Below are 24,190 nucleotides of genomic sequence, written 5' to 3' on the forward strand. Positions count from 1 at the left end.
TTCCTTGGATTTCTTTGAGTGTCCTCAGCCTCAGTTTAATCTGCCTGATACATGGGCTAATTATATTGAAAGCTAATGATCCCTGTGCCTTAGGCAGTCTGCCATTAAGCTGAGAACCCAAACCACAGTCTGGCTGGCAGATCTTCCCCAGGAACACCAGACCTGAAACTAGACCATTCTTGCCAGAAAACTCCTTCCATCAAAAGCCCATCATTTCCCCAAGGGTTTGAAATTTTGAAAAAAGAGACAAGAAATTTTACACAGAACAAATCTCTTGATTTTTAGTCAAGTCTAGTCCACTCACACTCTGATAAATCATCATGTTAACCCACAACTTTATATTAATATTTGCCTTTTTCTATTATGTTCATGGAATGACTGACTCTATGAATACATAAATATATATATGTGTGTGTGCGTGTGTGTGTGTATGTAGATGCGCACACAAATTAGATAAAACATGTTGTCTGTGATTAGGTAGATTTCAGTTGTGCCTAGAAGGGCAGGGATGGAATCCTTCAGATAGTTCTTGGCTTTGGTATTTCTTGGCTCCTAAATGTTTTAGTTTGCAGTCTATTTATAAAGTTAAAAAGTTATTTTAAAGATGTGTTTTAGTGGAAAGTCTAACAACTAAACTACTTGTAATTTTTCAGGAGATGTTCTAAAAATATCGTAGTTGTGTATGTGATGTGGACTGCAGAGTTTTGCAATAGCAAGAGTTAGTTCTTGGGTAGATTGGAGTTTGTTAGGAATTACCAAATGCAGTATCAGGTTATAAAATAATCTGCATCCTATGATAATACTGAAGGACAACTTTAGATTCCTTTAAAAACTGAATACATTGACTGGCCTTCATTGTATGCATTTCTCTCTTGAATATGTGCTCCTTTATTCTCTGAAGTAATAAGGGGTCTGGTTATTCTGGGCAAAACAGGGACAGCAATGAGAAAAACCTTTGAATTAATATGGGACTGGTACTTCTGTTCTCTGCTTCATTTGCATGTTAATTGGGAATGCAACAATTAAGCAGAGACAGGAACTTCATTACTTGGGGTATTACATATAGTTCACTGTTAAAATACTGTAGTTCTTTACTGTTGGGTCCTTGCTCTGATATTTGAAAAGTCTTCTTTACATCCTTAAATCTGTTGTGATTATGTTTCATTTCATATTTTTTCTTTTGTGAAAAAGTCCTTGTTATGAAGGCTCTAGAGTGTAAGCTCTTCAGGGCAGGGAATGGTCTCTTACTCCACATTGGTACATCGCTGTTGCCTTGACCTGGTCAAAAGCTCAAGATCCTGTGCACTATTACAATGCAAATAATAAACACTGCTGAAAAATAAAGAGTCTGTTCAGTCAATTGGAGTCTTACCCACGTATGAACAGAGGGAAATTAGGTGTCAAAGTCAATGCTCTCCGTTATGGGTTCTTTAGCACAAAGTGACAATTTAAAAAAGAATGAGTTTTATAAATTAGCCGTGCAGCTACTTGATAATTTGCAGACTTTAGAAAATGTGCTGATGATAAATATGATGACATGTCTTGTTAACAGTAAATAGTGAGACTGTACAGATTTACCAAACAAAGGAAAATTCCTACTCTCTGACTCTGCCCTAAAGGGCTTCTGTAAACTGCAGATTTGCTAAAGCATACAGTGTAGTACTTCTGTAAATGGAGAGCATCTAATAATTCAATTCACTACATGAATTAACATATAGGTGAATGTAGAGGGCATTGGTCTTTTTTTCTTAAAAAATAAGTTTTTCTAAGCAGAGAGTTCATGCATAGTAGTGATTCCAGACATCTTAGAAAATAAAAATGGAACTTTATGAGCTGAATCAGCTCACTGAGTATTTATTTTTTTGTCTTTTGATGCTTCTTGTGGTTATGGGACCAGAGTCATCTCAGCTGAATATGAATTGTGGGTATATTGATAGTATGGATAGCATATGTCAAACTGCATTGAGAACAGTGTTCTAAATGCATTCAGTAGGATGGATGGCCCATTTCTGAAGTGAGACAGACAATTACACAAGGGCAGGAAGCAGAAGAGGAAAAATATACAAGGTAGAAGTCTGTTGTAATGAGATGGTAGAGGTCGCTGTTCAGAGCTGGTGCCGAACAACAGGAGAGTCTCGACTGAACATTCACTGAATTCTTCTTCCTTCCAAATGGAACTTTTTATCATTAAAAAGTAAGAAATAGAAGAACTGCTGTAAGTTGTCTTTGACATTCTACTTTTGGAGGAGGAGTGGTTTAGACATTGCTGTGCCTACTCAGAACAACTTTCTGATTGCCTAGATGATCTTTTTCTGATATGGAAAAATCTTCTAGGATCACTGTTGTTCTCCTTCACTTGCAGGTTGAACTTCTTGTAACAGTAGTCCGTATGAAGCCAAGGAGCTAACCTCCTTATAGCTGATTGCTTTTTAAGTGATGCTTCCCCACTCCCATCCCTTTTCTTTGGACATGATATACCAAGACCTGGTATGTGGCCTTTACTGTCTGGGTGTAAAGAGGTGCTACCTGGGTGGTTCCTAACTCTTCCCCTTATCAGTAAACATGTTTGTTTTTCACACTGCCGAGTCCATCATTGCTTAGACTATCAGTGTAAGCAGCTGGAGGAACAGCTATAATTGCTTTTTAGTGTCTTTGTTGTTAGCTGAGAGGAACTACTTGTTCATTTGCAGGTGTTGGTTCTTTGTCCCAGGGGCTCCCTGGGACAGATGTTCCCCCTCGTCTCTGCTCTGCAGAGCCCATGCAGCTGCAGCAGTACAGAGGTGCAGGGCTTTATTTCACTCAAAACTGGTTGATTTGGATCTTCTAGATGGAGGCAGTGATGTGAAATTCGATGGTACAGGCACAGTTGTAGATAACTTGGAGCTGAATCTGGAGGATGTGCTGAGGCCACCTGAAAGTCTATTGGGGATTACAGCAGCATGTTTAAGTCCCTGTAGTGTGTTACTAGGGCCTGCAGCTGGGGGTATTGCTACACCCTCCACTGTTCTTCAGCATTTATAGGCAGGTAAGGCACTTGTTTGTTTAACCTGCATCTACCTGGGGATTGCAATGGTTCCCTTTGGAAACGCTCGTTGCCACCACAACCTGTCCCATTGCTACTGCCAGATGCTTGTTCCTAAAAACCAAGCTAGAAACTGGTGTTAAAGCAACAGCCTCCTTCAGTGGCTCATGCATTGCAGAGCCAAGTGGTACACGTGCTGTAAGACATGTTTTGCCTGTTGGTTTGCAAACAAATTTAGAATGTTAAGGCTTAAAAGGCTTAAACATATAAAGGTTGAGGTAATTTGTGAGTTTTTGCCTATGGAGGTAACCTTTCTCTTTGCAATGTTTTGCCACTGCTGAATTTAATGAAGAATATTAGTAAGAAAGAAAAAAAAATCCCAACTGAGAAGAGCTCATTCTACACATCAGGAAAGTCTTCAGCTCTGGTGTCATGCAAGTACAATGCAGCACAGAAGGATGGGATGCAAATGAAATGTGGAGCACAGGGAAATGGAAGCAACTAGCTTGCTTCTCATGCCATTCCTATAATTCTGTGAAATGACTGAAAATCCATCTTGGCAAGTAGCAAAAAATTGCTATAAATTAAAATAAAACAAGGGCAGCATGCAATCATGCTGATGCTGATAGAAGTTGGCAGGTCATTTAATGAAATCTCCCCGTATTACAGCAATAGTAAACCAACTTGTTAAACTTTTGTAAGCAAATTGGATGGTTTTTAAATGAAGTGAAAATGCATTTAAGTGATGAATTAACTTACTTTGTTTGAATGGACAGTACAGTGCTCAGGTTATTTTTCAAAATGCAGAACCAACAAGCTGTTATGTTTAGTGTTGCAATAAAAAAAATGTTCAAGTTTTGTCTAATTTGGAAATTGTTGTAATATAAATGGAGGCAATTAGTGTGGTGGGAAAATGTACCACCCAAAAGGACATGCATGGAGCTATGGTTTTCTCTCAGTGCAATGAAGTCTGATTTTAGTGTTGTCTTGTGCTCTGGCAAGTTTTTGACTGGTTTGTGTAAACACAAGGTTTAAAATACTTCAGTGTCTGGTCCTGGCTGAGTAAATTCTTCATTAATGCCTTCTATATTAAGTGTGTCTGGCCCCCCACCATGGGGGCTGAAGTGCGATACTTTGCAAACAGCTGAGAGCCTTTCTAAGACATTCCTTCAGGGACACTTCTCGTCCATCAGCCTTCACAAGGGCATGGCTGTGGTGTGGCTCCTTCCCTTGCTGGCTAGGTTAAGTCCAAATTTCAGTTAAAGTCCCAAGAGAGCAAAACTTAAACCAGAAAATGGCCATGATTCACATCAGTCTTCTAGGACACAACTCTTTTGTTATACTTTTTTCAACCAGGAGAAGGAGATTGTTCTCTGCTTTAAATTACAAAGTATTTAGAGATGTGTCTTTTGTTTTAATAGCAGAAAAGGCAATCCCAGTGGGACTGAGGCTGCTGTGGCAGATTAAAAGAGCCCAGGAGAACAACTGATGAATGGAAAGAAAATAATGTAAAGCCCTTGTGGCTCTGTATTGAGCTTGTACAGGGGAACACAACTTGCTCAGCAGTCAGCGTTAGAAGATCACCTCCAAACCTAACATTTTATCAAAGCACCATAGTGGAGGGCTATAACAGTAAAGGGTAATTTCTCTCTTTTGTTTTCACTTTCTTCTGAATTGTGATGAAAACACTCAACCTTTCAGGACCAAACACTGAGGAAACCAGATAAAAGGCAGAAAAAGTTTTAAGTTAGATTGACTGAAACTGTTCCAACTACTTCTAATGTTTTATTAACTGCTTTAACAAAATATTTCAAACTGGAAGCAGAAAATTGCTTTATAAAGTAATTCAGACTTGAATGTTTCCACTTTTTTTTTTTTTAAGTAATTTGGTCGGAACTTCCCTGTGCAAAGTTCCCAGTCTGATGAGTCACATACTCTGCAACAAAGTATTTCCCTGAAAAATCCAACCCCAGGTTCAAGCACACTGACTGATAAGATGTTCTACTCTTCAGATTAGCAAATAAAACATGATAGTACTTTATAAAGCAAATGAGTCATCACTCCTTTTAATCATCACGTCTGATCTGACTCTGTGGTTTGCTGAATGCCCTCAGCTCTGAGTCAGTTACAGTGGAAGATGTGCAGCACATTCTTGGGGGTTCAAGGCCTTCCACTTCATGCTGGTGTGGCCATCATCATTGCTGAGACAGTAAAACTGTTCGCTGGCCACAGCTGTACAGACCAACTGAAAGCCACAGATTTGTTCCAGAAGTCTCACAGATAGAACTAGTTTGTACAGCTGTGCCTGAGGGAATAATCTGAACCTTACTCTGCGTGGTTTTATGCCAGAAGAAAAGGGTCCACTTGGCTCTTTGGGCAAAACCACAGACAGTGACATCGCCCACGGCTGCTAATGTACACTTAAGAGTAAATCCATCCTCAGGTCTGAGCCTGGTTCAGCTGCTGGGGCTGGGGCGGGAGCTGCACTGAGGCACTATCAGGTGGCAGGTCTCAGCCCTGGCTCAGGCTGTGTGGAGTGCAACTTTGCTCTTCCCAGATATGAAAGGAAAGAAGAAATTGCTTGCTTTTTTCCTTTCAGGGAAAAAAAATACACCTGGAAGGAGCTTTTTATTTTTTATATTTTTCTTTGTGGAATGGCTTCATCTTCACATGGCAGCATTCCTGCACTTCTAGTGCCTGCCAGTACTATAAAGAGGGTGGTAGCAGTTACATGGCTACTTTGATGAGCGTCTTAAATGTTGCAAAGCAACATCTGTTGCAAAGCAAAAATCTCTGCTCTGCAAAAAAGCATTGGTGCAGATGACACCATGTACCACATGTACACAGAGGTCTAATTCCCCTGTCCCAAACAGTAACCAGGTAAGGTATTTAAGGTACTATATAAGTTCAGATAAACACCTTTGGTGTCCAATAATCACAGAATGAAGAATTCAGTGATTTCACAGATCTGGAGCTGAATTCAAAGCAGGAAATTGACGATAAAGCTAAATACTTCCAGAACTAAAATTTTGTGAATTTTTTTTTTGTTTTTTGTTCAGTTAACTTAAGTGGGGCTGTGAGATTTGGGTGAAATCTTTTACCTACAAGATGTCATAACAGGATTGGTCCTAGTTATTTACTCTGTTTTATGTTTCCCCACCTATATTTTGTGAATTCTTCATCACAAGTGAAACAAAATGAATAAGCTTTAAACCAAGTTACTGCAGTTGAACAGCAGGCATGGATAGAGGTAGAGTACAGCTTTTAGAGTACTCTAGATGTGCTGCTGGTCCTAGGAAAATATCTATTCAGATTAACTAAACAGCTGTTAAAGAATATAAGTATTAGATTGATGGCAACTATATATTTCAAAAGAAATGTCTTTCACTCTGCAAAACAAACTTTTTCTTTTCCATGGGCTGAGTCAACTGCAGTCTGAGTTAATGCCAGTGGTAGCCATGCAGGTCCTGTGAATTAAATCCCAGGCTGAGGAGTGATGTCATTCCCTCAGTTCGTTTTTAATCTCCTTTTTGTCCTGAGAGCAGCCATCTGTCCCCCTCCAGACAATGACGGAAGCAGCTGTGCATGATGTGCCATCAGGAACAAAAGCCTCTGCTTCATACCAGAGAGCACTGGGCTGGAGGTCAAAGGGAGTTATAAGGATATCAGGGACAAATGACACCTGTACAGAAAAATAAAACTAGGATTATGTGGCCTTTATTCACTAGCAGAGAAGTGAGGGGTCAGTCTTTGTCTGAGTGTTTCTCTAATGGCCATGGAAATTTGTGTGTGTTTTCAAGGATAGCCGCACCGCTACTTACCCCTAATCGAGGAATGAAGCCAGCTTCAAGCAGAGGGCAAAGTAAACATGACACAAAACAATTATTTTGAAGGGAAGATAAAACAGCTTGGATACATTATGGTAGTTTATGCAAGTTCAAAGACCGTGATCTCAAGTGGTTTGCATGTCCTGTAACATGCCCTTATAAAAGCACAGTGAACCATGCTTTTCATGTACAGCCTGCAGCACAGTAGTTCCCTTGCTGCTTTGTGGGAAAAGGGAAGCTGAGTGAGGGCCAAGCTGCCAAGAAGCCTTATTCAGGAGAAGAAGAAGTTGATTATGTTTTGAGCGGCCTTTTCTGCAGGGTGAGCTGGAAGGAGCTAGAGTAGGGTACATAGTCCATAGAATGAAATGGCCCATTCCTGCACATGCCTTTCTAATTTTCAATATGTGGTGCTAGTCCTAATCCTGTCCCAACTATTCTGTCTCTGTGCTGGGTCCATGTCAGAACAGAAGCTGATACAGGTGTAAACTAAAAGAACCTTGTTAAGATAACAAGGAGAAATGTAAAAATGGGGTAAAGTCCTGGCATGTAATGAAATAGGTAAATGAGCCTAGCAGAGTACAGAGCCTTCTGTCCTTTCTTTAACCCCTCGTCACTTTTGTCTGCATGGATTCCTGCTCTGTTTCTAAGCAAACATGCTGTTTGAAGTCAGAGATATACCAGGGGTCATACACTTCTTTTGGGATGACAGTCCAGGATTTGACCCTGTCTGTTATTAACAGGGTGACATTCCTTGAAGTTGATGGGATAGAAGCATGTATTTCACAAATGGGTAAACTGTAAACACTATATGCGCTCATCTCAGGAGAACATGTCCTGGGATGTTCATGGATATGCATCTGAGCTCAGACAAGCTGTAAGACAACTGTGGCTGGTCCATCACCAAAAGCAGTGATCCCTTCCATGCCACAGTTCCACTTACAGACATGGAAAATAGTTCCCTATTGCCCTCTTTGTCTTTTTCGTAATGCATTTCATTAAGGATACTAAAATAAAGGTTCACAGCTGTAAAACACAGCATTTTTATAAAACCAGCATTTCTCCCTGTTTTTTCTAGTTGGTTCAGGCTTATTAAAAAGTATTCTTTCAACCTGAAAACATCTTGTGTTCTTATTTGCTAATTGCCTACTTTGTTTCCTAAATGGCATGAATAAGTCCTTTCACCTTACATTGTCTACCTAGTTTATGCCTTTTATGGAAAAAGATCACAAGATGCTACAGTAGAACAGGACAGAAATATTACTAATTGAAAACACATGACTACATTTCTAGATCATTGTACTGTGTAGTTTATTTGAAGGTGTTGTGACTGCTGAGCAGCAGTGTAATTTGGTCACGCAAATTATGTTTAAGACTGAAGCTTTAGAGTTCTTTTGTGCCACCAAGAAACTGCTACAACTAGAGAAAAATCCTGTTTGCCACTTCCAATGTTGGTACTGTCCTCCCTACAAATTGCTTATCATTCCTGTCTCCCTGTGAGTGCTAAATGAACAGAGCAATACACCACTGAGAATCCACTCCTGAACTGTTACTGTCCCGGAAGAATTTTCTAGATTGACAGTTTTTTAGACAAGATGATCACCAGTTCATGAATCACTGTTTCACAACTTGTTCCCTTTCAACTTTAGATAAATCTCTATTTAACTCACAATAAAGTCTCTTACTTTAAGCTATCTTAAGCTAGGGCAAAACTTAGGGTGCTGCTGTTGATTTCCAAGACTGCCACAGCATACTTTACATTCTGGCAGCTCTGTTGACGTCGCTTTACAGCTTCTCCAGAGATCAGCTGGCTCTGCCGAGCAGTTAGTGGCTCCGGACATAAATGCCTTTGCTGTCTGACTCTGATCTTTCTGGGAAACTTTCCTGAAGGCTGTTTTCCTCCACATTTTATCATAATCCCAGGAGGAGCAGATTTTTCTTTCTCTATATGAACAATTGCTTTGACTGCAGTCTATACAACCCAGCCTAGAGTGTGTGCTGCGAGGCTGAGTTGGTCTTACTCTGAGAGAAGCTTATTCTCACCAACATCTAGTATCAGAACTCAAAGTGAGAAACAGAAGAACTTTCTGACTTTTATTTTTTATATTGTGTTTATTTTTGTTGTGTTAGGTTTTACTGTGTGTGGAGATCATAGCCAGTTATCGTGCTGCCCTGAGATAACACCTGGCTGTAGGGTGTAGTAGCCAAAGGAATTACAATTATCCCAAAAGTGAGGATATAGCTGTTTGTGTATAGTGCTGTGTACACATTTGAGCATGTAATGAGGCATATGGTCAAACATCCATACAGCATAGTAGCTGTATAGCATGAGGATTTATTATCAAGCTGACATTAAACAGATTTAATGCAGTCTCACAAAACATGGTCCTCAATGTAACCCTGTGATTGAGCATGACATCCAACCTGCTCCTTTGAGCAGTTTTGGTTAATAACAAGCAGTTATGGTTAATGACAACCCCACAGGAGCAAGCCAAATGGGCCCCAAGGGAAGCACCACTGTTTCCTCTAGTGCCTCCAGCCCTTTTGCCATATTTTCCTTTTCCTCTAATCACATAATTTCAAGGGCACTGTGCCACACTCACAGGAGTCACCTTTCTCAAAAAGGTTTTTGCCTGTCTCTCTCTCCCCAGACAGAGAAGTAAGTGCGTTAACTTCTCCACTTCTCTTTGTGGCAGCTCAGTGGGTTTGGCTCTGGGTCAGGCTCTGCAGTCTCCTTGGAGACAGTGACGGTTTTAATCAATGGTAAGCTGGCTTTCCTAAATAAAATGCTATTTTTTCAGAAAGCAAGAGCTTCATAGTGAAAATATGAGCAGGTTATATAGGTGTGTAGTTTACATGGTGCTGAGCCACCATCCACTGGCTGTCTGGATAAAAACTTTAGTGTTTAGGCTATTTTTTTAAATCTCTGTCTCTTGACTAATAGTCCCATATATTGCAGACAGCATGAGTCACTTCCTTCTTAACTCTTAGATGCCATTATATGTCATATTAAGTTGATTATGTTGCTAGGCTGTTTCCTCTGTGGGTGAGATGTCAAAATACTGGCTACCTATATAGCCAGCATTAGGCATCAGTTACAGACTGATCTCTCTACAGTTATGCTTCTTGAAAAAGTTTATTCAGTGAGCCCAGATAAATCTATAAAGATGCATGCGGCTTTGTAACAAATGATATGATTCCAGAGCATTAGTCTTAGCCAAACTAAAGTATGGGAAGTATTGATAGCCACACAAAGTACAGTTATTGTTTTATAATTAGTTATAGATATGATTTAGGCTGGTAAAATAAATTATTCCTTATTTAGTTTATTCTAAATTTGAATAGCTGACAGAAGAATCGATACAAAAAGTAGTTGAAAGATAAAATAATTTTAGCTAATTTTGACTATCTTAAAGTAAAACTATCTGTTTCTACCTGAGACACCAAATTTTCTTCTATGGTCCATAAATGTGCTGCAAAAAGGCAGTTCAAGCTTACCCATATTAGACTTGTCCTGTCATAGAAGAGGGTTTCTGGAGGCTTCTATTTTTCTCCTTTGGTTATAAAGCAAGAACAGGTTACTGTTTTAGATTAGATGCCTGCCATCCATCCATCCATCCATCCATCCATCCATCCATCCATCCATCCATCCTATTTGTCAGAAAAATACTCTGTTAGTTACGTTGTCCAAAAACCCCATCATCACTGACAGAATGAGAGGATCCCTGCAGATTTTTTACAGAAGTCAGGTTTAATATTATATTTGAATTTTTGTTTGCCTACAGACCAGATGTTATCATAAAGACACATTAATATATAGGTGTGATAACAACTCAGTCATGTACATTGCAGGCAGCCAAATTCAGTCAGTTACATGTGTTGTATCCACACAGTGAACAAGAAGTAATTCAGAAATCAATTCAGTGCAGTTTCCCTGAGAAAGCCCTGTTTGCAGATGAAGTGGCTCCTGCCAGCCCCATTGTGGGGGACCTGGTGTTCCTCTTCCTCCATGGCAGCAGCAATGGCAGTGGTGTCCAGCTCTGCTCTTATCTGCCCCACTTAGCCCTCATGCCTCCTCTCATTCATCCCCCTGCTACCGTTTTGGTCATGAATATTAAGCACAGAGGAGAGAATCATGAACTTGGCCAGAAAAGCGTCATTAATGACCTTGACAAGTATGGAGATGGATTGGGAAGGATAAAGGAGAGAGTGGGAGGAGAGGAAGTTGAGACAATAAATAGGCTAGACCTGCTGTTACCATGTTAATCTCTAAAGGGTTATTCAAGGGAATTGCTGTATTAGTTCATACTATACCTCAATCCTTTCCTTATTTCTGTGCTATTTTATCTTTGATACTGACATTATAACATTTTGTATATTTTTATAGTTACAAAAATAAGAAATCAAAATACAATTTCAGATATATTCAATATGATGGTGGACGGGAAATACACAACTCATTAAGTAATACACTTGCCGATAATATAAAAGCTTTTAGTTCACTCACTATTTTTTAATTGAAGATGACTATGTAATTGTGTATCACTTAATGTGACCTCCAGTTGTTGTTCCAAAATAGGCAATAGTTTATTATATTACTGCTCTATAAGCTGCTTACAGCAGCTATTATTTTTAATAATAGTCTCATTAGATGCCCTCCTGGTTCTACAATATTTCACCTTTGGCTGTTGTATTGCTTTGTTGACTATATTGTTTTGAGAAAAATAATCATGAGGCATACAGAAGAATCTGTTTGAAGAGGATTTAAAAGGGGATCTGAAGTTTAGGGAAGATTGTATTTCCATTTGTTGTAGATAAATTGTCTTTTATCTGTGGTGTAGGGGATTGAATATCCTGAGAAAGAAGTGCATATAAATGACAACTGGTTGCAGCAATGCTAATAAATAATCACATTAATTTAGAAGAAGTGTAAATACTACAGTTTTAATATTTTAACATCAGAGCATGCAGGAGTCCTCCTAAATAAGCAGTACCTTTTCTCCTGAAGTGGGTTATCTGCAAAAAATAGGTGTGATTGGTGGTGATGGAAATTCAACGAGGCTCTCTAGAACAGGAGACCAGTGTGGATAATCCGCTGCCATAAACACTTACACATATTGTTGACAGCTGCTCAGAGTCGTAATTTGCAGAGTTACTGGTGGTTATTAATAAAAGAAAAAAAGAAAGTTGAGATTCCAAATAGTAAAAAGCAAAACTATGGATAAATCTTAATCCTTAAAAAAAAAAAAAAAGTGGTGCTTTTTTTTTTGTAACAGTGTCCAGTTTATTGAATGACAGCTCACCTGAAGGGAAGTTTTATGTTGGAAACAAGGGACTCTTGAGTTTTAGGTGGGGAAGAGGCGCCCTTGAGGAGTCCCAACAGATCTGCACTTGAGGGGAAACTCTCAGCAGTTGCTTTAGAACCCTGTTGAACAGAGGAGTTTGGCAGCCAATTAATTCTAATTTATTTTTTCTATTTTTGATTCCCTGGGAGCAAGTTGCTGGTGTTTCCCCCAAAAGCAAAGTGGAGAGTAGCAGCAGTTCAGTTGCAGTGTGGTCTGACCCACTCCCTAGCTACTGGCCTCATGCTGTGAGTGTTTCCAGCCCTACTCACCTCTGCAGCCTCTGCTCACCTAACAGCCATCCCATCCCTTTTTACGAAAGTGGGTTTTACAAGATCAGGTTGGTAGGCACCACTCTGCAGGCATTGTGCTTGGCTTTGTGTTCAGCATGTTTTCTGCTTGAAGCCTATTTCCTCCCACTGCTTCAGCACCACAGAAGCCTTTTAATAGCAGTTCACAGTGCCATGGCAATGGGAAGCATGGACTTGGCAGCACTGTGGTATGGCAAAGGCCTTTGGCTGACTGGCCTCCACCACCATTTCCCCTCTGTGCCCTGTGTCTTGCTAAGAGATGGCTTCTTTGACGTGTTCTGAGCACGCTGTGGGAAGAGTTCTGTGGGAGAAAACTAGGAAAAACCCAATAGCTGCAAGATTCTTGCACTGCGTGTCATCTCCACCACGTGTTCACAATTGAGCAAACATAATCTGGCAGATTACCCAGGATGCTGTGCCTGAAAGGAAACGGGCCTCTCCTTGGCCTATGACTGTATTTATGTGCAGTGTTAAGTGTATTTAGTTAGAGATCCGTCATGGATTTGTCATAGTTCCTCATCAGGGAACAATATCCTTTTCACTTGTGGTGTCACCCAAGGAGACATGCCCATGCTTCTCCTCTCCTCACCACAGTTGTGTACATCAGCAGGCAGAGCAGCAAGCCAAGGACCTGCCACTTGTTATCACCTCCCGTGCCAGCCATGGGCAGGCATGGTGGCAGCCCAGGGAGAGGAGCCATCACTCCCACCACATCTCTTCCCACCGTACTGGAGCTGGCACAAAGGAGCCAGGCAACATGCAGAGTTCCCCCCTGCTTGCTTCCAGCAAGTCCTCTGCACTGCCCACGTGACTACAGCAGAAATCATGCCACATATACAAAACCAAAAACTTTTCATACTGCAATTTGTTCTTTCCTACCCCTGAGGCACTTGTTAGCAAACAAGACGCCAGTCTTTCAGTGGAGAGACAATGGTGTGGTTCAGCTCCTGCTGTGGAGGCGCACTAAAAATGGCACAACAGCTGGGGCTCCCTGTACCCCCCCTAGACCCTCCCTTAATTTTATTATTCTGCTTCAGTGACATTTATTTTGCTGTTAATTCCCAATTTCCTATATGATACATGTTTTCTACAAAGGGACAAGTAAGCTAGAATTACGTACTGTGCAGAAATTCTTTGGTCTGAAAACACAGATAACCCATATTTGCCTTTCAGCCTTCACTAGCTTTAGACATTCCATGACAACCAGCAATAATATTTTTAGCCGCTGGCATTCACATCTTCAGCTGGAGGCTAACTCACTAATTTGATCAAGAGATGCTCCTTAAATAAGTTGACACCATGTGCAGTAAATTATGTATAAAGGCAAAGAAAACAGATAAAAGAGAGCACTGGAGGGAGTCTGCGGTACCAGTATATTGAAACTGACTGCTGTTGAGAATTTGTCATTGCTGAAGTTTGCATTATATTTAATGAGCGAAGAGGTGGTATATGTTGTCCAGCTCATCTCAGTTTTACACAGCCATTTTAGACACCAAACCTGTGAGGGCTTTGTATTATTAAGCTTCTTAAGAGGATGCACTCTCTGTTGAGCTTCTGTACACATTCTGTGTTTGCAAGGGATCCCGCTAAACACCTGTCTAAACAGGGCCCAGGCAAGGTAGATACCCAGGGCATAAATAAAATTTCATTTATGATAAGCTGTAAATACTGCTCTGACTTAGTGATATGAACTGGTTTGACTGAGTTGTTCTGCCCCAAGTCTATTAAGTTTAATGCCTCTGTGTGAACACTCAGAGTTTCCATTAAATATGTGTATATGTCTGATCCCAGGCTGACACTCTTGATATTCCAAAAATAGTTTAATAAATTGAAATTCCAAGATGTATCATCATGAGCCTGTCACTTGAGTGTCAAATCTGCCACGTTATGTAAAAAATATTGGTTATATAATGGGATTTTTACCAGTCTAGTGACATAAATGCAAATATTAGAACATTATTAGGAAACTGACCTCTCTCTGTCTTTGGATCTGTTATGCTGGGAGTCAGAGAAAAAGTGGCTTATGTATATATGGAGATTTAGATGCTGTAGCTTCAGAGGTGTCTAATAACTCAGAGTTAGTTTGGGGGGTTTCTTCCAGATAAATGTCAATACACTTTAAATGCCACTGAGGAAAGAAACTAGAGTATGATAAGAACTTTGAGCCACTCCAAAGTTTCCTTCATGATGGCCCAAACTTAAGTCATTGCTGCTGGTGGGGTTGGAGATATCCCAAAACCCAGTGCTTCTTACTTCTTGAAATAGGTGGAGAGAGATCTGGGGAGCTGTAGTCCATCTGTCTGCTGGAAAGCAGATTATGGTTCTGGGCTAACAGAAAGTAAGACTCACTAGCAAGAAGACATACGGAAGAGCAGCAGGCATTTCCTGCAGGCAGAGCAGTGTTCATACATGCATCACAGCCAGTTGTCACCAGTGGTCGGGTAACAGTGCCAGGGAAAGGCTGAATGGGCGGTAACTGCTCAAGGAGTAAAGAATTTGTGTGGAAATCCTCCCTGCTGGGGACCAGAAGCTGTAAAGTATGGGAGCATGTAAAAAGTGGTGTTGTGAGTTACCTGGAAAAGAAAGGAATGAAGTATGATATACACAGAATTAAGTGCATTGTTTTATAACTGAGAAGCTGATTTTGAGGTTGCACAGCTTTCCGAGTACCCTAAGTAGGGTACTATCTGAAATTGCACGGCCTGATGTTACTGATGGATGACCATCTGTCCCCATGGGCTTTCACATAAGAAGAGCATCACTTTTGCTAAGAGCAGGCATCTGTATGGTGCAGGATTTAGTAAGTGAATTAGGTGAACCTTCTGACTTTGAGCCTGAGGTAAAGGCAACTGAGAAAATAGATGCAAGGTCAACTTCACAAGTTAATATAAGTGAATTAAATACTTTAATTTCACATATTTTCTGGGTTAGTTGAAGTGGGGCAGACTGTAAAAAGCTGATGTGCTCTTTAGTGTCTCTGGTTCAAAGAGGCAGTTTTCCCAGTAGCACTGGCATCCCTCCAGTTTGCCCTGTCACAGCACCTTGGGTGTTAGGCACACCTTAGAGAATTAAATCTCGCAGTGCTCTGCCGAGCAGGTAACTCCTATCCTCCTCTTATGGATGGAGAATTGGCATATTCAGTAAAGGAGCAGAAGGTGGAAGCTGGAGAGAAAGAAACCAATAGGGAGGGAGTACTGAATGTGCTTCGCAGGGAATTCTCAATATTGCACATATGTGTCCTGGGACAGAGAACTACCTGCCTGTAAGGAAGTGGATCATATGTCCAAAGTAACACTGAAAGCTGTAGCACAGACTGGTCAGGGTCACAATACCTCCTGTCCCTGGGCTTTAATTAGAAATCAGTTCCCCCCAAAATCTATAGATGCAGGTAACCAGAGAAAAGGATGACTGTTCTTGCTACCTTGCAGACCTTGTTCTGCAAACAGGGCTATGTGTATGGGCTTCCTACATCTATGTGAAGTTTCCCTGCTGCCTTCACTCAAGCCAGAGGGCTCCGGGAATTCCAAGCCTGCGTAGTCCCAAATGGGCTTTCAGCTTTCCCTGGCAGTGAGCTACCTCAGTGCTATGATGTGCATAACAAAATGCTTAGTTTAAAACATGGCATAAAAGTGCTATTAATGCTTGGAGCACTGCTGGATTTTTTTCCCCTTGTACAGGATATGAAAAGGAAAAAAAAATTTTGCCCTGTAAGATTAAACAATCATCATGGTTTTAAGGGCTTAATCTGCTGGCATGCAGACTGCTGGCTGATAAATCTCTGAGGGTAATTGGATGCAGCATCGGATTCAGTTGTGTGGGCTTTCCAGGCGCTTTTTGTTTATTTGTTCATTTCTTAACACACTGCAGCACTGAATTGATCTGTCTCTGGAAATGCCTTTGGGGGTGAAGCTGTAGCACTGTGTGCTCCCGGGTGGGTATTCTGGCAGCACCTAGCTGGAGACCCCCGCGCGGGGAAGGGCAGCGGGAGAGGCTGCTCGTGTATGAATCCGTGCTATTGTTTGAGGCACACATCTGCCTTAAGAAATCGCACGGCACAGGCCGTTACTTATTCAGATGCAGAAGCTCCTTCCGTCCCACAAGACGGCCCATTCAAGTCACATGCCAGAGGTCTCAGCAGAATGGGCTGCAGCTGCTTCAAATCTGCTGTCTAACATCAGAAGCAGTTGGACAAACTGTACCGTGCTGACTACAGTCAGGCTCCCCGGCACCAAGGAAGACAGGGAGAAGATTTGGGATCCCAGCGCTATGTTCTCAGAGGATCTGTGGCTGGAAAATGAGAAAAACTGTGCTGTTGTTCACAAATCGAAGCGAGGAAGGAAACGCCAAGAGCTCCTGGCCGTGGCCCTGGGAGTGAAGGTGGGAGTAAAGGGGGCACTTTTGTGGCAACCTCTGAAACTCTTTGCCTATTCACAGATCACTTCCTTGGTCAGAAGAGCAGCCTTAACTCAAAATGACAACCACTTCAACTATGAAAAAGCACACAATTTTAAGGTAAGCATGACTTCCTATTATTTTCGGCTAAAAGCTTCTGTTGAGATGCCTCATGTTTTGTTTTTTGCTATGATGAGGTTTCCATGCACCTATTTATACTAGCTCTAAGAAAAGTGTTGAAAAATATGTTTTACTTTCTATTTTAAGTTCCCTTAACGGCATTTGCAGTATGCTGTTACATAGGGACTTAATTCGAATAATGGGTTTGCTGCTCACTGCACTACTTGACTGGCAGTTTAGCTCTTTTCACAGATTCAGTTTTCCTTTTTATTCAGAAACAAAGTACTTCATGTGAATTGTCTTTATCTAAAGTGTAGGTACTTTTAAATATGAAAACGGCCCCTTTTCAAAATCTAACTATTATCAGAAGTCAGTAGCATTTTACCAAAAAACATTTTGGACCATTTCTGTTTTCAGAAGTTGAGGGAGCTTGGGTGCTCCTAACAATGAAGCAAAACACAGCAGTGGATATTGTCTCCCAGCTTTTGTTCCACTACCATATGCTTAGGAAATGCTCTCAGAGTCCCACTGAGCTATAGGATGTGAGCTTGTGTTTTCTTGTCAAACTAAAACAAGTTGCTGGACAAACACAGGGATGTTTAAATGGATCGTCTTTTTGCTGTCTCACACATACAAAATAAGATTCTAAGGGATTTTTTCCCCCAAGTGCTGTCTCTGGCAAACTGCAGCAGGGAAGTGACTCAGCTTTGGAAACGGACCTTCCAGGCAGCTTGTATTAAAATGTTTTGCCAAAGGGAATGTGCTGGTTTCAGAGTGTGCCAGCCAGTTACCGTATCTAATGCTGTCAAATTACGGTTTGATGCTTATCAGGATAAGCATTGAGAAGAAGAGGCAATAACAAGTCAAGAAAGGAATGTATCTCAGCTTTGAAACCTCAGTTTAGTTAAAGGTCCTTGAGGATACTGATCTGGGTCACTGTCAGAATAGTTCAACTCATTAGCTGAACAAGAATTTTCTGATATTCATCTAGGGCTTGTCAAAAAAGGAGAAACACTGATTAAAATTATTTCAGTTAGCAAAAAAAGTTTCACTTCTTATTTTTCTATATATTCTGCTGTGCAGATATTGCTCTTCTCTGCAGTGCTTCTGCTATAGTTGGCAAATCAATAATTTAATATTAGTGAGCAAAGCAAATAATAGCATCCCTTTTCTCCTTCCTATTCCTTGACCCAGGCTACAGAAAAGTCAATATTTATCTCTGATTCACACTGAAATAAATGGGGAAAATACTCTGTGTTTTCTTGATTGATTAAGCTAGCTTTCATTCTTTATGGATTTTGCCCTCATTATCCTTTTAATATCAAAACTATTTTAGTTTGACTAGAAAATATTTTCTCATGACTGAGACTTTTTTTCACTTTGACCCATGCATTCTTTCCTTTTCAAAATTTCCCTTGTTTTGGCTTTGATTTACAATTGGACATATGCCCAGTTAACTTTGCATTTGCACAATCTAACTGTTGTACAGTCTCTGTTCCTTTCTGTTTCAAAAGAGTCATAGTTTAACTGGAAAATCACATGATTAAAATAGTTGTTTATTCAAAGGCTTGACAGCAGAAAATTACTGTTTTATCCTATTAAAGGCAATAACAAACCTTTGGGAACATTTTTAAAATAATTGTTCAGAAAAGTCAATCAAAAGTGTTACATTTGCTTAATGAACAAATATGTTCACTATGCAAATACAGTTAGTTTTCCAAAGGAATGTATTAGAACATTGCTGGTTGTTGAACAAAAAATGCGCATAGTATACCCAGACTAGAATATTTAGATTTAAAACATGTCTAAATTCAAGACTAAGATCTTTCATATCTTCCATATTCCTTACATAAAAGAGTTAAGAAATTATTTGAAAAATAATAACTTTATGGGTCTTGGCTCAAAATTCTTAATGACTTTTGACAGCACTCAGGCTATGATGATATGGGATTTATCTGAAGGCCAACGCTGTTTTGCAGACATTCAAAAAGTTGTCTTTCTCATTTTTAGGTGAATACTGAAACGTATCATTCATCTCAGTTCCTAGCGATAAAATTTACATATTACACTGTCCCTTATAATCTTGTCATAGGCAATTCTTCATGACCAAACAGGCACTCTTTAGTTCCTGTCCATTAGCTGTGAAGAATCCTAAAAATCAAGGGCACATTTTCAGCAAAACTGATGAGATTTTTGTAGATCTTACACCAGAGATCTTACTGGAAGAGAGAAGGAACAAAAGGAATAAACAGACTCAAGGAATAAATTCAGAGCAAGGATGACTCTCCCTCCATCCTTGCCAAGCTAATACAAAAATTAAAAAGCAGTGTTGAAGTTTGGAGCATGAGGGCACCAGGTTTTGCCCTTCTGAGCATCCGTACTTTCTCATTCAACCTCTCTTCCAAATTTCAAGACACTCAAGGCAAATGAACAAAAAAGATTTAGTATCCAGGCTGATTTGTTAAGCTGGGTTCATTCTGAGCACACCACGCAATCACATGGATTTAGGTTTGGAACTGGCGTCTGTCTGGCGGGACAACTTTGCATAAGCCAGAGTAGACATACTGTAATTCAGGAAAGAGAATAAATCTCTGAAGCCCTGTTTAGAAAAACACAGAGGTATTTCTCTAGCTATGTGAGCGGCAGCGTAACTGGATCACAAAGTCCTCTTGGGTTAGGATCCAGGAGGCTCTTTCAGATGCACTTAACCTGCCAACTTCAGTGGGGTCCCAGCCGGTGGTGAGGTCAACCTCGTGCCTGAGGGCAGCAGTGTAGAGTTTGGGGACACTCCATGCTCTTTGTTCTAGGCTGGGAATTCATGAGAGGGCTTCTGTGCTGCTTAAAGTGAGCAAATACAGCTGAATAATGTGTATTTACCACAATACTGTGCCTGTTTGCCACCACAGCATGGGCAAATTCCATTTGTAGGCAGGCTAGTGGAGTAAAGGCAGTGATTAACAGACAAGTCAGATCTGCTGGGAGAGAGGAGGCTCTGGAATAAATTCCCACTTGTGTTAAGCACTGCAGATAATACTGCTTCTGAGAGACAAAGGGCTTGGGGGAGAGATTTTTTACAGACATCATGAAGATTATGTATATACATTTAAACAAAAATAACAGCAGAGTCAGCTTTATTTCCCTGGAAATGGCTCAGGTTCAGCAGGAGTCCACAGGAGCGTACAAATGTGCCTGTATTCAGGCGAAAGTGTTAAAAAGAATTATTTTCTTTGGAGTCCAATAGAAAAGTCTTCAAACCCAGTCACATAAACAACAAAATTGTCTCAGAAACAACACTATATAATGCCAATAAAAACCCATGCATTTCAATTCAAAGCATTTTTTTTTGTCTCTTTCTGCAATATTGCTTAAGGCATTGTTTTGTTTTGACACTATAGTGGCTCTCCTTAAATTTGGTCTCACTTTCTCCCTCTGTGAAGATCACTCAGAAACAAACTAAAAGTGAATAAGGTAGCACCCACGGGAGAATGCTACCATTGGACAGAAAAGGGCACCAAAGGGGCCAAGGTGAGAGCAGAAGGCAACAAGAAGAGATGCAGTCTAGTGTTGTATGAGACTGTCCAGCAGAGGAAAGACAATGAATGTTACATTTTCTTGTTACATCTTTCAGCCTCATTGAAAGAGGCTGAAAGATGTAACAAGAAAATTGCATTATATAGTCTGAAACATCATAGTTTTGTCTTATTTAAATAAATAGTTTCTTGTAAATTCTTTTAAAAGTTGGAATTATGTGTCAACTCTAGCCCAAGCAGCCCATGCCTATGCTGTGTATACACAGAGAGGTCTTGTAGGGACCAGCAATAAAGAGCTTCTGATCATATTTCCAGAAAATCTAAGTCCATTCGTAATGATGCAGTTACAAAGAATGGGGCAAAACCTAAAACCCCAGCTCAAAAACCCAAGACCGGCTGTTACCTTTCCCTATTTATACAGATATAAGGCCAACCTTGCAGGCAAAATTTCCATTTACCATTCAAAATTGTTCTTAAGAACAGAATTCCTCTGTTAATTCTTTAAAATAAATGTCAAGCCATGAGAGACTTACTTCAAAACAGCACCTTAAGAGACTTTTTGCACCTTCATCTAGAAACTTTTGAAGATCTCCTTTTTTTCAGTTAATTTTCCTGTTTCAACTTGGCCAGAAACCACCAAGACTAGCTTTTCACAGGGTATTTCAGCTGGAGACTTGCCATTTGAGCTAAAATGCAGATCTGTGAAAAATTGAAGTGAGTGAATAAAGATAGCTCAACCTTTGAGGGCCACCAAGCTGAATGGGATAAGGGAAGGGTGCGCTGTCACCACTTCTCAAATGAGGCCCTCGGCCAGCATTAATGGCTTTCCAATTAATGGCAGGAGAGATCAAGGAACAATCAGCTACCATTTTCAAAATACACCACAGCAAGATCAGCTGAAATAAGCTTTATGTAAAGTGAGCAAGGAGGCCCCAAATACCCTAGCAACTGTGATGGACTTTATATGTGAAATGGTGTGGTTTAAAAGGCCTGACTGAGCTTTTACAGCCCCTTCTCATGAGGTTAGCTTTTGTAAACTGCTGCAAAGCAGAAGACACAGTTAGCTGTCTTTCCACAGCAGATGATTTTCACCCACAATTAAGTGCAGGTGCAGACCTACCCAATTATGTGGCTTTCAGTCTAAAAATGGTAAAGATGCAGGCATAATTAGTTGTATCTGTAGTTTTGTATCCACCGAAGGTCACACAGTGCATATGACTGAAACTCAGGTCACCAGCTGACATTCCATACAGCTGTTTCCCCCCACGAAGAGCCATGTCTGAAATTCATCTTACTCACTCTGCAAAATAAAACAAAATGAAATGAGAAAGAAGTATGTGGCTATATCTGTTAATGTATCTATCTCAAACTTTATTGCAGTGTCTTGTTTCACAGAGATACACATTTTTCTGAGAGGTAAAATACCATTTCAAAAAATAATTATGACCAGTCAGACATTCCAGTTTTGACCTTTCACTGTCAAAAGGGAGGAAAAATCACTATTGCTTTAAGCTTCTTCACACAACCATTTGACTAACTAGCTAGTCAGGAGCCATTTGTAATCAGGCTCACATTTTTATCTCAAAATCAGAAAGAGATGTGTTTATTAAAATCACAATACTTTATCTTCCTGGAATCAAGAGTACAGGCTTGTGTAAGTGTGATCCTGCAGACAAATGGGGCAAATGCTTAGTGAAAAACTTCATGGTTTATCTGAAAAGGGCAACGTCCATTTTGTCACTGTATGAAAAGCAAAGAGCAGCTTTCCCCATCCCAGTGGGTGGAAGTAGCCTTTCAGGCATCCACCCAATGGGTAAACCAGAGCAGAGAGAAGGAAAAGGACACATTAGCAGTGACAGTGTGCATGATTTATATTTTGTTAGGCTTAACTGAGTCTGGCCAAAACTAGCTTATACCATGTCCATTCACACAGGCATAGACCTCATTATTTCAATGAAAATGAAATGCATACTTTACCAGAACACATATTTTAAATAAAAAGGTCTTCCAGTGTAGCCTTTAGCAAAGTAGTGTTGGAAGCAGCGGTGGTGTGCAAAACCTGGCTGTGGGCTGTCAGCACACAGGTCATTTCATTCCTCCCTATTTACTGACATGTGGACTGTAGCAAAATGAAGTTTGGTCTGCTGAAAAAGAGTCTACTGACATCTTTTCCCTATGTGAGTTCAGTTTACTTACTGGAGTGGGGAAGGGTGCTGTTTGCTTTTATCTACAGTTCCTTGGATTATTAGTTTTACTTTTTTATTCCTGGGTTCCTCCCCTTCATTATAGCTAGAATGTCAGCTAGCAAAAATTATTTGTTTTCAGTGTAGTACACAGACCAGTTCTTTTTAATGTTAAGCCTATTGAAAGATAAACTACAAGATCAAAGCAAATTTCTGTTCCCATGGTTTATTTCATCTAGATTTCGGAAGGTTGTGGGCACTGTGCTAAAGATTTACTCCTACTGAGTCTTCTGTTGTTTATCCATTTCAGTTGTTCCATCTGTCAGACCATCTGCCTCCCAGTGACCCCATTTCTTTCTCCCACCCCCATTTGTATTACAGGTCCATACATTTCGAGGTCCACACTGGTGTGAATACTGCGCCAACTTCATGTGGGGTCTCATCGCTCAGGGAGTGAGATGCTCAGGTAGCCTTCTCTGTCATTCTCTTTAAATGCTCAGACAGTTGTCCCACCCCAGCCTGCACTCTGCAGGAGTGGGGGCCAGGATGTCTTTACAGAACAAGGCAAGAAATTCTCCTGCAGAAGTTAGTGCGTTTTAGTTTGCCTCGTTAGCTAGTTTAGAAATGAAGCCATCAGCCGTTGGTTGCTAAGAGTGACATTCTTTTGGTAGCACCTTGGTCCTGTCTATGCCTTTGTGTGTACACTAAAACTTGTTATTTATGGTAAAGTTATCCCTGAATGTTTTTATGTCTTAGGAAACAAACACTGGAAATGGCAAATCAAGCCAGCACCTAGGTTTCATAACTCCTCTTTCTGCCACCAATTGCTGATAAGTGCCCTTGTCTGCAAAAAAGACTGCCACCTGTTTCCCACAAAAAAGTGTCATGTATTGCTGCAAGTCTGAAGTATCTCACCTCAAGATAAAACAAAAAAATATAACCTTCATTTTTCAAGAAGGATTATGTTTCTGGTGCCTCTATAGCTAAATTGGCATTTTAATAATGCAGTAATTCTTTTAAATTTATTTGTTCTTTTGTGGGGAAAAGTGATCTTGGAAAAATGCAACAATCATCACATCATGAGCTTTTATAGTAGCAGTAGTATTTGGTGCATTGAAAATGGGTTTTCATAACGTCTTTCTCCAGATCTGCAATCAGTTCCAAGAGTTGTTTGTCTTATCTGTGTCTTACCTCTTCCTGCCCTGACATCCAGTCATTCCTGATCTCTGCCAAACACATCCAACCCTGACATCTGCCTTCCATGGATGGAGGAAGTGGTTGTTACCTAAAATATCTGCAGTTTGAAGGATCAAAATACCTTTCAAGAATGCAGTTTTAATAATTGCAGTCTCAGCTACTGCTGCATTTTGTCTGCCTGCAGATGAATAAGGGTATCACAAAGAACATGAGGAGGATATTAAAAGAGGAATAGTAGTTTGCTTTTCAAGCTATTTGTTCTTAAACAC

General features: G+C 40.3%; 1 protein-coding gene across 1 annotated transcript in view; it reads left to right on the top strand.

The window, feature by feature from the left end:
• The window catches only part of CHN2 (chimerin 2), a 159,955-nt gene that overhangs the window by 119,201 nt on the left and 16,564 nt on the right, over positions 1 to 24,190 (top strand). Inside the window, exons 7-8 of the mRNA XM_071561008.1 lie at positions 16,934 to 17,011; positions 23,106 to 23,190. Of these exons, the coding sequence (XP_071417109.1) occupies positions 16,934 to 17,011; positions 23,106 to 23,190 (163 nt within the window). The remainder of the gene's footprint in view (positions 1 to 16,933; positions 17,012 to 23,105; positions 23,191 to 24,190) is intronic.

Source organism: Pithys albifrons, chromosome 7, assembly GCF_047495875.1.
Source record: "Pithys albifrons albifrons isolate INPA30051 chromosome 7, PitAlb_v1, whole genome shotgun sequence".
Lineage (NCBI taxonomy): Eukaryota > Metazoa > Chordata > Aves > Passeriformes > Thamnophilidae > Pithys > Pithys albifrons.